This window comes from Dendropsophus ebraccatus, chromosome 10 (genome assembly GCF_027789765.1).
Source record: "Dendropsophus ebraccatus isolate aDenEbr1 chromosome 10, aDenEbr1.pat, whole genome shotgun sequence".
In the NCBI taxonomy this organism is placed as follows: Eukaryota; Metazoa; Chordata; class Amphibia; order Anura; family Hylidae; genus Dendropsophus; species Dendropsophus ebraccatus.
The window spans coordinates 7,076,143-7,092,183 of NC_091463.1; the positions used below are offsets into that span (position 1 = coordinate 7,076,143).

Sequence of the window (16,041 nt, forward strand, 5' to 3'; positions counted from 1 at the left end):
ACGGTGGAAAGGGCTCAAATATACAAGTAACGGGGACAAATGTATATTACAGGAGGAGATGGGGGCGGGGCTGTAGTGATATAACATGGGGGGAAGGGCTGTAGTGATATAACATGGGGGGCGGGGCTATAGTGATATAACATGGGGGGCAGGGCTATAGTGATATAACACGGGGGGCAGGGCTGTAGTGATATAACACGGGGGGCAGGGCTGTAGTGATATAACATGGTGGGCAGGGCTGTAGCGATGTGATATAACATGGGGGGCAGGGCTGTAGTGATATAATATGGGGGGCAGGGCTGTAGCGATATAACATGGTGGGCAGGGCTGTAGCGATGTGATATAACATGGGGGCAGGGCTGTAGTGATATAACACGGGGGGCAGGGCTGTAGTGATATAACACGGGGGGGCAGGGCTGTAGCGATATAATATGGGGGGCAGGGCTGTAGCGATGTGATATAACATGGGGGCAGGGCTGTAGCGATATAACATGGGGGGCTGGGCTGTAGTGATGTGATATAACATGGGGGGCAGGGCTGTAGTGATATAATATGGGGTGCAGGGCTGTAGTGATATAATATGGGGGCAGGGCTGTAGTGATATAATATGGGGTGCAGGGCTGTAGTGATATAACACGGGGGGCAGGGCTGTAGTGATATAATATGGGGTGCAGGGCTGTAGTGATATAACACGGGGGGCAGGGCTGTAGTGATATAACACGGGGGGCAGGGCTGTAGTGATATAATATGGGGTGCAGGGCTGTAGTGATATAACACGGGGGGCAGGGCTGTAGTGATATAATATGGGGGGCAGGGCTGTAGTGATATAATATGGGGTGCAGGGCTGTAGTGATATAATATGGGGTGCAGGGCTGGAGTGATATAATATGGGGTGCAGGGCTGGAGTGATATAATATGGGGTGCAGGGCTGGAGTGATATAACACGGGGGGCAGGGCTGTAGTGATATAACACGGGGGGCAGGGCTGTAGTGATATAACATGGGGGGCAGGGCTGTAGTGATATAATATGGGGTGCAGGGCTGTAGTGATATAACACGGGGGGCAGGGCTGTAGTGATATAATATGGGGTGCAGGGCTGTAGTGATATAACACGGGGGGCAGGGCTGTAGTGATATAACACGGGGGGCAGGGCTGTAGTGATATAACACGGGGGGCAGGGCTGTAGTGATATAACACGGGGGGCAGGGCTGTAGTGATATAACACGGGGGGCAGGGCTGTAGTGATATAACACGGGGGGCAGGGCTGTAGCGATGTGATATAACATGGGGGGCAGGGCTGTAGCGATGTGATATAACATGGGGGGCAGGGCTGTAGTGATATAACATGGGGGGCAGGGCTGTAGTGATATAACATGGCGGCATAACTCATATAACACAGGTAATTACATGCAGCCATGACAGTATCTGAGCTGAAGGGTACCACGAGCAGGAAGGACGCGGCTCTCAGTCACCGGAGTGCAGACCTCCCTGCAATGTAACCCCAGACTGCAGCAGAAGTGAGTGCATCCACCTTGCGTGTTCCTGGCGTGGCGCCTACCTACAGCTCATCTTCACTGTGGCATCGGAGGAGGAGGAGGAGGCGGTGAGGGGGGGGGGGGGGGGGGGGGGGGGGGGGGGGGGGGGGGAAGCAAAAAGGTCATTTAGAAAATGTTTTGCTGTTTACTCAGCCACGTTAACTCGTGTTGCCATATTCTGGTGCCTCCAGCCAAGAGTCTTGGCCTCCTGTGCTCGGCTCAGCCTGACTATATTACTCAGCCCAATCTGTCGCCGTCACAGCGGGGGTCCCTCCCCCGCTGAGGCCTCTCTGCGCTCGCAATAATGACTTTTGGCAGGACGGAAAGGGCGGGACGGCTGCCTCCATTTCTCCCGCTAGCTGCCATACTGGGTGTGCTTCCACGGTAAATAAATGAGTCATTTTAATCCGGCTGACAGGCGGGCACCTGAGCAAGCTGACTTCCATCTGTGCCGTCCAGGGCTGGCGGAGGAAGCTCAGGCAAGCAGAACTAAGTCTGGGCTACAGCAGTCAAGTCACCGACTCACCAGGCGCCCACGTCCGACTTGCTAAGAATATCCGTGACTTCGGCGTGTCACTGCGGCCGGACCATATACCCGACCCACCATGTGTCGCGGCCCTGAAGTGGTTAACCGGCGCTCCGCCCCCCTCCCGGATAAGCCGTTTTCGGCACTAATTACTCTAGATGGTTGTAATTTACAAGTTGGCGGTGGGTAGGACGCTCCGAGCTTCACACGTTCTCCGATCAGCAGCTGCCACGATTAGGTAGCTAATTGCACTGCCTTCTGTAGCGTGCAGCAGGCTGGCCGCCGTACGATGCCCATCACAAACTGGCTGCCGCTGAACCGTGCCAGGGCCGCAAAGAAAGGATATTAAACTGCCAGTGGAGGGGAGATGAAGGGCATACGAGGGCCGGGCACCAGGAGGGGGCGCTGCCACCTGACAACTGCTGAAGCAGGGGTGTCCACCCTCCTCCAAGGTCTATACAAGGTCTGAGGGGGTAGACTGTATTTAGGATTACTATACAGGAGCCCAGATGTATGCTGGGAAATCCCATCTATACAATGCTAAGGACTAGGGGGCAGTAACTGTATGTAGGATTACTATACGGGAGCCCAGATGTATGCTGGGAAATCCCATCTATACAATGCTAAGGACTAGGGGGCAGTAACTGTATGTAGGATTACTATACAGGAGCCCAGATGTATGCTGGGAAATCCCATCTATACAATGCTAAGGACTAGGGGGCAGTAACTGTATGTAGGATTACTATACAGGAGCCCAGATGTATGCTGGGAAATCCCATCTATACAATGCTAAGGACTAGGGGGCAGTAACTGTATGTAGGATTACTATACAGGAGCCCAGATGTATGCTGGGAAATCCATCTATACAATGCTAAGGACTAGGGGGCAGTAACTGTATGTAGGATTACTATACAGGAGCCCAGATGTATGCTGGGAAATCCCATCTATACAATGCTAAGGACTAGGGGGCAGTAACTGTATGTAGGATTACTATACAGTAGGGATGTCACGATACCAGAATTTTGAGTTCGATACCAATACCAACTTTTTTATTTCGATACTTAATACCATTTCGATACTTGGCGTATAACGCCCCCCCCCCCCCCCATAATGATTCAATATAATGCGCCACCCCCCCAACTGCAGATATAACGCTCCCCAATGTTCACTATGTAACATAGCTGACATGTTATCTATATTCTTCAGGTCGGTACTATTACAATGGTACAATATACAGCGGTGCCTTGGATTACAAGCATAATTCGTTCCAGGACGGCGCTTGTAATCCAAATCCACTCTTTAACCAAAGCAAATTTTCCCATAGAAAATCATAGAAATGCAGACAATTGGTTCCACACCCCCAAAAATAAATATTTATCATTCTGAATAACATGTAAAACAGATGAAACAAACATCTAGAAACAGCAGAATATGTGATATTATAAGTTACTGTACAGTAATGGAGAGGATGGGAAACACAAGGGCGGACAGAGACTGCAGGGAGCAGGAAGGAATGAGCAGGACAGATGTGGGCACATACATGCAGCATCTCTGTCCGGGGAGAGAAGGGTTACAGCTATGGAGAGATTACCCCCACAGTCCTGTCCCCTGATGTAAGCCCCAGCCTGAAGTGGATCTGCTATGTGGAAGGTGAGGGAGACTCCCAGGGTCAGAGTACAGGGCTGTAGACCCCGCTATGCAGACCATGCCCCTCCCCCACTCCACCTCCAGCCAAGTACTGGGAGCTCTTAAACCAAAGCAATGCTCTTAAACCAAGTCACAATTTTGAAAAACTGTGAGCTCTTAAACCAAAACGCTCTTAAACCAAGTTACTCTTAAACCAAGGTATGACTGTATTTTCATTTTAATTTACAACTTACACTGTACAAATGTTACAAAAGTTTAGTATTTTGTAGTTTTTTCGAGTCTTTTTTTAGTGCGCAATGATTTGCAGCTTTGAACACTGTTTACTGTGCGAGATTGGGAAGGTAGTATGGCTGACACGCAGTATAGTAGGTCAGGGGTAGTAGTTGTATGGCTGACACGCAGTATAGTAGGTCGGGGGTAGTAGTTGTATGGCTGACACGCAGTATAGTAGGTTGGGGGTAGTAGTAGTATGGCAGATGCACAGTATAGTAGGTTGGGGGTAGTAGTAGTATGGCAGATGCACAGTATAGTAGGTTGGGAGTAGAAGAAAGGCAGATGCACAGTATAGTATGTTGTGGGTACTAGTATGGCAGATGCACAGTATAGTAGGTTGGGGGTAGTAGTAAGGCAGATGCACAGTATAGTATGTTGTGGGTACTAGTATGGCTGACACATAAAACAAGTATAGTATATTGGGGGTTGTAGTTGTATGGCTGACACATAAAACAAGTATAGTATATTGGGGGTTGTAGTTGTATGGCTGACACGCAGCTATACAACTACTACCCCCAACATGCTATACTAGTGTTATGTGTTAGCCATACAACTACTGTCCCCAACATACTATACTGGTGCTGACCCAGCACTAGTATAGTACATTGGGGATAGTAATAGTTGTAGTGGAGCAGAACCTTCACCTCCTGCTCCATGCTGCCCGGTCCCGGCGTCACTCCCCCCTCCCTCCCCGCTCCGCTGTGACTCCCGACCCCCGCACACAGGCCGCAGCCTCCTCACTACAGGACAATCTCTAAAGCCATCGGCTGCTGCGTACGGAGTGGCTCGGATGCTGCTGACACAGCGGCATCTACACAGTTAAATAGCCGGTGTAACTGTGTAGATGCCGCTGTGAAGTGTCAGCACTCAGCAGCATCCGAGCCGCTCCATACACAGTAGCCGATGGCTTTAGAGATTGTCCCGTAGTGAGGAGGCTGCGGGGGCCGGGAGTCACAACGGAGCACAGCCCAGTATGAATACCGCTCCATAGTGACAACGGCATGCCATACCCGGACGGACCCCGCTGGTTGCAGAACAGGGGTCGGCCAGTGGGTAGTGTGGGGTCAACCCCCGGCCGTGACACATGTGCTGTGGCACGTTGGCTCACTGACCTGCTTGACCGGGCAGCATGGAGATGGAGCAGAAGCTGGTGAGTTGGTGAGCAGCGCGGGGGAGAGAGATGACACCGGGACCGGGCAGCATGGAGAAGGAGTTGGTGAGCCGCGCGGGGGGTGGGGAGCACACAGAGAACACGGCCGGCGCTCAGATAGCCGCCGGCCGTGTTCTCTGCACTATACTCTATGTTAAGCTGCGCTATTGCACATCTTAACATAAAGTATTGATACCAGGAAATCCTGGTACCGAACAGTTTTTTTGCCCCGAATATCGATATTAGTATCGATATTTCGGTGCATCACTACTATACAGGAGCCCAGATGTATGCTGGGAAATCCCATCTATACAATGCTAAGAATTAGGGGGCAGTAACTGTATGTAGGATTACTATACAGGAGCCCAGATGTATGCTGGGAAATCCCATCTATACAATGCTAAGGACTAGGGGGCAGTAACTGTATGTAGGATTACTATACAGGAGCCCAAATGTATGCTGGGAAATCCCATCTATACAATGCTAAGGACTAGGGGGCAGTAACTGTATGTAGGATTACTATACAGGAGCCCAGATGTATGCTGGGAAATCCCATCTATACAATGCTAAGAATTAGGAGGCAGTAACTGTATACAGGAGCCCAGATGTATGCTGGGAAATCCCATCTATACAATGCTAAGAATTAGGAGGCAGTAACTGTATGTAGGATTACTATACAGGAGCCCAGATGTATGCTGGGAAATCCCATCTATACAATGCTAAGGACTAGGGGGCAGTAACTGTATGTAGGATTACTATACAGGAGCCCAGATGTATGCTGGGAAATCCCATCTATACAATGCTAAGGACTAGGGGGCAGTAACTGTATGTAGGATTACTATACAGGAGCCCAGATGTATGCTGGGAAATCCCATCTATACAATGCTAAGGATATACACTTCCGGAGTTTGTTAAGTCACTGTTTCTAAAGCGGTGACATTACAGATGTTGCAACAGTAAAACTCCCAGCATGCCCCCATGGTGTACAATATACATCACTGCACATGCAAGTTCTCTGGGGCAGTGATCCCTAATCTGCGGCTTTTAAATTGTTGCAAAACTACAACTCCCAGCATGCCCTGTAATAGTATGCCTACTCACCGTGCACAGTAGTATCCCGGCCCGGGCTGCAGTGAACTGCTGGAAAACGTCTGTCCGCTCCTATAATCCAGAATACAGAGAGTCCAGTGAAAACATAGCTGGGTGACAACCACACGACCCTCTCCTCACCTCCTCTGAGGGTTGTCATTCCCCTGACAGCTCTCCCAAATCTATCATAGGGTCTGATGAGAATAAAGTCGGGGAGGGGGCCGGCAGTGTCCCTGCACAGAGCGGGGGAGGGGGCCGGCAGTGTCCCTGCACAGAGCGGGGGAGGGGGCCGGCAGTGTCCCTGCACAGAGCAGGGGGAGGGGGCCGGCAGTGTCCCTGCACAGAGCGGGGGAGGGGGCCGGCAGTGTCCCTGCACAGAGCGGGGGAGGGGGCCGGCAGTGTCCCTGCACAGAGCAGGGGGAGGGGGCCGGCAGTGTCCCTGCACAGAGCGGGGGAGGGGGCCGGCAGTGTCCCTGCACAGAGCGGGGGAGGCATTATCCCTGCACGGAGCGGGGGGGAGGGGTCTTATAATAACAGGGCAGCACTGCGGATACTATTAATTTGTATCCAGTGTGAGCCGGAGTGCCGCCATCTGGGGGCTCCTATTTAGTTCCATTAAAGCTCCTAATGTGAGGACATCAGGAACTAATTGGCCTCACACCTCACCCTCCCTGGGAGGCAGCAAACGGGCGAGAACAGCTGCGCAGGAGAAGATTATCCCAAATAAAGACCCTCAGGTGGCAGCGAGCAGCATGGAGGAGGGAGGAGGCCGGGAGGCTGCTGCTACTGTGAGGAGGATGGAGGAGGCCGGGAGGCTGCTGCTAATGTGAGGAGGATGGAGGAGGCCGGGAGGCTGCTGCTACTGTGAGGAGAATGGAGGAGGCCGGGAGGCTGCTGCTACTGTGAGGAGGATGGAGGAGGCTGGGAGGCTGCTGCTACTGTGAGGAGGATGGAGGAGGCTGGGAGGCTGCTGCTACTGTGAGGAGGATGGAGGAGGCCGGGAGGCTGCTGCTACTGTGAGGAGGATGGAGGAGGCTGGGAGGCTGCTGCTACTGTGAGGAGGACGGAGGAGGCCGGGAGGCTGCTGCTACTGTGAGGAGGATGGAGGAGGCCGGGAGGCTGCTGCTAATGTGAGGAGGATGGAGGAGGCCGGGAGGCTGCTGCTAATGTGAGGAGGATGGAGGAGGACGGGAGGCTGCTGCTACTGTGAGGAGGATGGAGGAGGCCGGGAGGCTGCTGCTACTGTGAGGAGGATGGAGGAGGCCGGGAGGCTGCTGCTACTGTGAGGAGGATGGAGGAGGCCGGGAGGCTGCTGCTACTGTGAGGAGGATGGAGGAGGCCGGGAGGCTGCTGCTACTGTGAGGAGGATGGAGGAGGATAGTGACACTTAGGGGACAGGACGACACTGGGGGTGCCACTCTCTCTTCTACCTCTTGGTCCATGCTCCCGTGTAGTCGCAGCATCACCCCCCGGTCTTTGTTGGGGTGGGGTAGGGGCAGGACGCGGCTCAGGAGGGTGTGATGGAACTCCACCAGCTCACAGCTCGGGAAGAAGACGATCATCTTTGGTTTTGGATTACACTGGAATAAGAAAGAGACGTCAGAGGAGCCGACCCCGATACACAAAGCCCCCCGATATACTGTCTGTACAGATAGATGCAGGTATGGAGCGCTAATGGTGGTCACATGTGCTGTATGCTCCTCCCACATGACTCCTGTCTGTACAGGTAGATGCAGGTACAGAGCTCTATGGTGGTCACATGTGCTGTATGCTCCTCCCACATGACTCCTGTCTGTACAGGTAGATGCAGGTACAGAGCTCTATGGTGGTCACATGTGCTATATGCTCCTCCCACATGACTCCTGTCTGTACAGGTAGATGCAGGTACAGAGCTCTATGGTGGTCACATGTGCTGTATGCTCCTCCCACATGACTCCTGTCTGTACAGGTAGATGCAGGTACAGAGCTCTATGGTGGTCACATGTGCTATATGCTCCTCCCACATGACTCCTGTCTGTACAGGTAGATGCAGGTACAGAGCTCTATGGTGGTCACATGTGCTGTATGCTCCTCCCACATGACTCCTGTCTGTACAGGTAGATGCAGGTACAGAGCTCTATGGTGGTCACATGTGCTATATGCTCCTCCCACATGACTCCTGTCTGTACAGGTAGATGCAGGTACAGAGCTCTATGGTGGTCACATGTGCTGTATGCTCCTCCCACATGACTTCTGTCTGTACAGGTAGATGCAGGTACAGAGCTCTATAGTGGTCACATGTGCTGTATGCTCCTCCCACATGACTCCTGTCTGTACAGGTAGATGCAGGTACAGAGCTCTATAGTGGTCACATGTGATAAGAAGGACTCCGCTTACCTTCCATTTCCCCAGTATGAAGGCGGACAGTGTGACCAGCTTCAGCTTACTGGGAACCACCACCACATGCTGGCACAGCCTCTCTGGCACAGCAAAGCCCGGCGTGCCCGCGTCCACCTCCATCTGCTCCATCTTGGATCTTGTGTTCACCTCATCGGTGGAATCTTCTGTCACCGTCACACTGATGGGGTCATGTAAACTGATGTCAGCCAGCCGGACCACCCCTGAGCAACAAGAATCATCAGACAACGACATGATGGGAGGCGTAGTCAGGTATCACACAGGATAGGCTTAGATACACCAGCTCAGTAAGCAATAGCACGCATTACAGACATCCAAGCTAAGCAGGCAGTATCATACAAGAGGCTTGGATACAGTAGCTAAGCAGATTATATCACACAATAGGCTTAGATACTGCAGCTCAGCAGGTAGAATCCTACAGGAGAGGCAGATATTCAGTTCAGGAGACAGTATCACATGATAGGATTAGATACACTGGCTTAGAAGACAGTATCACATAGTAACATGTTATAGGATTAGATACCCTGGCTTGGGAGACAGTATCGCATAGTAACGTGATATGATTAGATACACTGGCTTGGGAGACAGTATCACACAGTATCACATGATAGGATTAGATACTCTGCTTGGGAGACAGTATCACATGATAGGATTAGAAAAAAAGGAAAAATTGGCCGCACATCTATGACGCCTTAACGTTGGCAACATGGTACACTCTGGCTTGGGAGACAGTATTACATGAAAGGATTAGATACCCTAGCTTGGGAGACAGTATTACATGATAGGATTAGATACTCTGGCTTGGGAGACAGTATCACATAATAGGATTAGATACCCTGGCTTGGGAGACAGTATCACATAATAGGATTAGATACCCTGGCTTGGGAGACAGTATTACATGATAGGATTAGATACTCTGGCTTGGGAGACTGTATCACATAATAGGATTAGATACCCTGGCTTGGCACACAGTATCGCTCACCTTGGGTTAGGGTTGCTGACAGGAGGACGTTCTGCCGCCGCTCGCTCTGGGAGTTCAGCGCGTTCAGGATAGTCGTCAGATCTTTCTCAAACCCAAGGTCCAGGATCCTACAAAAAGGACAAGGGGAGTACAGGAAACTCTATGAGCAACGTCTTGTGACTGTGGGAAGAGGGACGATGTCCACAGAGGGCGCCACTTACCTGTCCGCCTCGTCCACTATCAGCCAGCAGAGGTGACGGAAGTGAATGCTCTGAGTGCTGCGGACGTGATCGACCAATCTCCCCGGAGTGGAGATCAGAATATTAATGCCCTTCCGTAACCTGCACATAGGAAACAATGCAGAATGCTGCCTATAAAGACACAGCGCCATCTAGAGGCCACATTGTCATGAAGTCAACACAACCAATTACATATCAGAATACCAGAAATAACAGTACCTGGCCTTCTCCGACTTCCTCTTCTCTCCACCCATCAGAACTCCTGGCACAATCCATGTGAACGGCTGCAAATCAGAAAGAATAGTGAGTGCAGCTCTGGAGTATAATACAGAATGTAACTAAGGATCAGTAATGTAATGTAATGTATGTACACAGTGACCCCACCAGCAGAATAGTGAGTGCAGCTCTGGGGTATAATACAGGATGTAACTCAGGATCAGTACATGATCAGTAATGTACGTACACAGTGACCCCACCAGCAGAATAGTGAGTGCAGCTCTGAAGTATAATACAGGATGTAACTCAGGATCAGTAATGTATGTACACAGTGACCCCACCAGCAGAATAGTGAGTGCAGCTCTGGGGTATAATACAGAATATATTACACACTGACCTTCAGCAGCTTCTGGATGATGGTGAAGCTCTGTAGAGCCAACTAAGAGACAGAAGATGTAAGAGAAGACTGTTATGAGACATATACAGTACTGCGTCTGCTGGGTTATTATCTGGCTCGCTCTCTACGGTTTCTTACCTCTCTTGTTGGGACTAAGATGAGGGCGTAGGGTCCGTCGCTGCGCTGTTGGGAGGGAGATTATCGTGTTATTAGGCCTTTACGGAGACATACACTTATTACTACAGATCACTGGTCTCCAGCCTGTGGTGTGTCCACACATGTTGGGGGGTGGAGTAGCTGTAAGATGACTGTGAGCTGCTCCTCAGCCGCTCACTATAGAGTCTGTATCATTACCTGGATTTTCGGGGTGACTCCTTGCAGCCCCTGCACCAGGGGGACGCCATACGCCAAAGTTTTACCTGCAGAGAATAAGACATTTAGGGTATATGCACGCTACGGAATTCTGGCGGATCACTTGCCGCGGATTTTGCAGCTCGGCTCCGTTCGCGGGCGCTGGGGGCCAGGCGCATCTACGCTGGTCCCATAGGCTTCATTCAAGTTGCTGATTAACTTACTATGATTAACACTCCCAGCATTTTAAAGAAGCTACAATGTTGCAGATAAAGCCTGCCAGGGACTTGTTTACATCAGCTGTTTCAGAAGGGAGGGGGGAGAAGGGGAGACAGAGAGAAAAGCTCACACCCAGATTTTAGTGTCTTCAGCACAAAAGCAGCAGCTCAGAACTGGGGGAGGGAGACTGAATAGATGATAACAAGTATGGAAGGAATTGTTACTCTCACCATGGGCAGCAACATATCAAAGGTTATAGTTATGTTTGAGTGGAATACCCCTTTAAGAGGAGTTCCTGCTAATCTACAGGATAGGAGGGGAGTGCTGGGACCCCCACCAGTCATAGGTCTGGGGGTTCAGCCTCTATCACCTATAGAGGGGATCCAATAACAGGATCGGTGGTCCTCTACCCTCTACTTAACATACCAGAAGTACATGAACAGATTTGGGGTGGGGGCTGCACTTGAAAATAGGTATGAGGCCATGGCCATGCCTCTGACCTCCCCATCAATGAATGGAATAATCCAAACCTACCAGATCCAGTCTGAGACCGAACCATGGCGTCTCTTCCAGACAGGAGGGCCGGGATCGTCATTTTCTGAACGCTGCCAGAAAGAATAAATGACATCATTACTAGGTGAACATTGTGGTGACACCAGTGTGATGTCACCGAGGGGGCCGGGCTGTGACACTGGCTCTGCCAGGATCGCGCTCACCCCTACATCATACAGTGATGTTATATGATAGCGACACACCATCGCTGTAAGAGATGGGAAGAGCCCCTGCGATACATAACGTCATATAATCCGCACCAACCTGGTCATTCTGCTCACGTCCAGGACGGTTGTCAGGGTGGACACCTAAAGGAGGAGGAAATATAGGGGACAAATAAGGCAGAGAAACAATGAAGCATTGGGTAAGTACACCTTACCAGAGAGATGTAGCAGAGCCAAGTGTGTCACTTTAGGGCGCTTTTACATGAGATGTTATGTCAGGTCCCATTATTCTGCTAGGCCGGGTCCATACAGCGGCTCAGCCAGTCCGTTCACCAGTCAGGCAGTGACCACAATGCTTCCCGATCCCAGACCTCTATCTCACAGCACTACCGAGTCCAGCTAAATAACTGTGTGCATGCAGGGGCCACTTCCCTCGTCCAGTCCCGGCCACTTCCCTCGTCCAGGGAAGGGGCCCCATAGTAGCCAGGACTGGACGAGGGAAGTGGCCCCAAAGTAGCCAGGACTGGACGAGGGAAGGGGCCCCATAGTAGCCGGGACTGGACGATGGAAGTGGCCCCAAAGTAGCCGGGACTGGACGATGGAAGTGGCCCCAAAGTAGCCGGGACTGGACTAGGGAAGTGGCCCCAAAGTAGCCGGGACTGGACTAGGGAAGTGGCCCCAAAGTAGCCGGGACTGGACTAGGGAAGTGGCCCCAAAGTAGCCGGGACTGGACGAGGGAAGTGGCCCCAAAGTAGCCGGGACTGGACGAGGGAAGTGGCCCCAAAGTAGCCGGGACTGGACTAGGGAAGTGGCCCCAAAGTAGCCGGGACTGGACGAGGGAAGTGGCCCCAAAGTAGCCGGGACTGGACGAGGGAAGTGGCCCCAAAGTAGCCGGGACTGGACGAGGGAAGTGGCCCCAAAGTAGCCGGGACTGGACCTGCTCCTGTACATCTCAGTATATGTTAGTATCAGTTTAACGGGATTCCTTTATACACCTGTGACGTACAGCAATCCCGTAAACTGCAGTAAAATGGCTGCAAAGTGTAAACACAAGATTAAAGAGACTGTCAGTAGGTTAATGCCGTCATATATTATATATATATATATATATATATATATATATATATATATATATATATATATATATATATATAGTGACAGAGAACCGGAACAGAATGATGTATCACTTACATTGTATCCACAGACATCCTCCTGAATAACATGGACATTATGTGAATGAGCCCAGTAGTCCTGAATATTCATGAGAAGCAGAAAACTCCGCCCACCAGCTGCTGATTGGCAGTTATCTATCCATGTTGTGTATAGGAAGTTGACTGTCAATCAGCAGTTGAAGGGCGGGGGAGGGGTGTGGCAAGAATCCTATTCTCCTGCACATTATGAGAACGGCTGAAAAGGACGAGGTAAGTAATACACTGATCTGTCCAGCATTTCTGTCACTAGTTTATGCTGCCCTCATTTAAGGTATCACACACCTAGTGACAGATTCCCTTTAAAGTTAATCTAATGGTAACATCAGCGATAGATGACACGTTCAGCTCTGCTACATCCATTGCCTGATTCCCATTTGCTCACCAGATGTGGGTGCAGTCCGAGCTCAGAGAAGGAATCCGAGGAGAACACTTTCTCCTGCACCTGCTTTACTTCTGATCTGTAGGGAAAGAGATGTCAGGAAGGATTCGCATAGACCTCATCTAACGGGCGCAGATCCACCACCATACCATTACCACGAGATACCGGATGCTACCGTCCTTCCGCACCCACTGGATGGGAACTATCCGCACTTATGATAGTGTAGACTGACACGGAGAAGGCATAGCAGGAGAGCGGGCCTGTAACTCTGTAACAGTGCAGACAGATATCCCATTCAGAGTCTGAGGAAAGCTGAGTGATAGATCGGTAGCAATAACCATTGTTGGGTCTATAACCTAGTGTTGCGCCCCCTACTGGTGCTGAAGACCACTCACTGCACCAAATTACTTATAGACATCTCTGTTTGGGGCCCATTGTATCAGCAGCTTAAAGGGGCACTCGGGCAATTTTTTCTTTTTTTCTAATCACCTGAAAATCACTGAAACTAAAAATATGCAGTACTTATCAGGTGCTGTATGTCCTGCAGGAAGTGGTTTATTCTCTCCAGTCCGACACAGTGCTTCTTGATATCAGTTCCTTTAAAAAAAATTCCACCGGGGTACCCCTTTAAGAATTTACAAATGATCTAACCTCTCAATGTCAGGAAGCTCTGGATTGTTCTTGAAGAGAGAAGACGTCTTGATAGTCGGCCGGCCCTTCGGACGCTCTTCGCTCTTCCCGGCCGGCACCTTCTTGGGCGAGGATTCAACTCTGTCTTTCTTGTTGGGTTTTTCTTTGCTCTGGATTTGTGGAGGAGCTGGAGGAGGTAGACGCTTGGCTGGAGGCGGCAGACGCTTTGCTGGAGGCTCCTCGCTGCCATCTCTGGACTTTCTTTTTAACTCCTTACGTTTCTGCTGTAGATGGAGGAAGAAGAATTTTTTTTATAGTACCTGGTGGGTGCCGGGGCGTACAGGGTTCTATGGGGCATCCATGCCAGAATTCAAGGCAATTATAGGGCATGTTCTATAACATCCGGGGCCTATTTTCCAGCACAGACACCTTTCAGGAAAACTCCTGACAGGTGCCCATGCTCCATAGAACCCAATGGGTCAGAAAATCAGAATTTCCGTAAAAGAAATCAGGACAGATTTTCCTGAAGCAGGTTGGGGAACGTTCCCTCAATCCCCTGACTACATGCTGAGATATGTAACCTGCATTGATACAACTACAACTCCCATCATGCATGGGCAGCATAGCTTAAGCTGGCGGGCACCCACACATAAATATATATATATATATATATATATATATATATAAATCTATATCATAAAAATCAAAGTCTGTCTGTCCTTCTGTCTGTCTGTCTGTCCTCTATAGACTTCCAAACGCCTGAACCGTTTGACCCCAAATTTGGCACACAGATACATTGGGTGCCCGGGAAGGTTATTGCGAAGGTCCCGTCCCCGCCAGATGTACAGGAGGGGAGGGGGAGGGGAAAGAGAGGCGCCCCATAGAGATGAATGGGAAAATCTCCTCACTGCAAACACAGGTGATATAATTAGCTGCAGCAGACACGGCAGTTGGAGCCTTAGCAACCAATAGGATTACTGCTTTCATTTTCACAGGGAGCAATGGTTGCTAGGGAAGCTGCCTCACAACATCCACAGTAATAACTGGTAGACCCCCTACTCCATCTATACAGTACATGTATACAGGACCCCCTACTCCATCTATACAGTACATGTATATACAGGACCCCCTACTCCATCTATACAGTACATGTATATACAGGACCCCCTACTCCATCTATACAGTACATGTATATACAGGACCCCCTACTCCATCTATACAGTACATGTATACAGGACCCCCTACTCCATCTATACAGTACATGTATATACAGGGCCCCCTACTCCAACTATACAGTACATGTATATACAGGAGCCCCTACTCCATCTATACAGTACATGTATATACAGGAGCCCCTACTCCATCTATACAGTACATGTATATACAGGAGCCCCTACTCCATCTATACAGTACATGTATATACAGGAGCCCCTACTCCATCTATACAGTACATGTATATACAGGAGTCCCTACTCCATCTATACAGTACATGTATATACAGGACCCCCTACTCCATCTATACAGTACATGTATATACAGGACCCCCTACTCCATCTATACAGTACATGTATATACAGGACCCCCTACTCCATCTATACAGTACATGTATATACAGGACCCCCTACTCCATCTATACAGTACATGTATATACAGGACCCCCTACTCCATCTATACAGTACATGTATATACAGGACCCCCTACTCCATCTATACAGTACATGTATATACAGGACCCCCTACTCCATCTATACAGTACATGTATATACAGGACCCCCTACTCCATCTATACAGTACATGTATATACAGGACCCCCTACTCCATCTATACAGTACATGTATATACAGGACCCCCTACTCCATCTATACAGTACATGTATATACAGGACCCCCTACTCCATCTATACAGTACATGTATATACAGGACCCCCTACTCCATCTATACAGTACATGTATACAGGACCCCCTACTCCATCTATACAGTACATGTATACAGGACCCCCTACTCCATCTATACAGTACATGTATACAGGACCCCCTACTCCATCTATACAGTACATGTATATACAGGGCCCCCTACTCCATCTATACAGTACATGTATATACAGGG

The 16,041-nt window shown here is 50.1% G+C and overlaps 2 protein-coding genes across 3 annotated transcripts in view; one reads left to right on the top strand and one right to left on the bottom strand.

Annotated features, from left to right (window-relative positions):
- Positions 1-16,041, top strand: part of GTF3C4 (general transcription factor IIIC subunit 4) — a 660,517-nt gene that overhangs the window by 625,529 nt on the left and 18,947 nt on the right. The window lies entirely within an intron of this gene.
- DDX31 (DEAD-box helicase 31) overlaps positions 1-16,041 on the bottom strand; it is a 45,185-nt gene that overhangs the window by 21,431 nt on the left and 7,713 nt on the right. The window contains exons 2-14 of one of the 2 annotated variants that reach the window (XM_069986496.1): positions 13,958-14,217; positions 13,310-13,385; positions 11,817-11,860; positions 11,535-11,605; positions 10,785-10,849; positions 10,569-10,613; positions 10,431-10,472; positions 10,037-10,101; positions 9,800-9,919; positions 9,600-9,706; positions 8,597-8,820; positions 7,651-7,800; positions 6,233-6,292 (exon numbers count right to left, since the gene is read on the bottom strand). In XM_069986496.1, the coding sequence (XP_069842597.1) occupies positions 6,233-6,292; positions 7,651-7,800; positions 8,597-8,820; positions 9,600-9,706; positions 9,800-9,919; positions 10,037-10,101; positions 10,431-10,472; positions 10,569-10,613; positions 10,785-10,849; positions 11,535-11,605; positions 11,817-11,860; positions 13,310-13,385; positions 13,958-14,217 (1,329 nt within the window). Of the gene's footprint in view, positions 1-6,232; positions 6,293-7,650; positions 7,801-8,596; positions 8,821-9,599; positions 9,707-9,799; positions 9,920-10,036; positions 10,102-10,430; positions 10,473-10,568; positions 10,614-10,784; positions 10,850-11,534; positions 11,606-11,816; positions 11,861-13,309; positions 13,386-13,957; positions 14,221-16,041 lie in introns of both variants that reach the window. The other variant, XM_069986495.1, reaches the window with a different exon arrangement.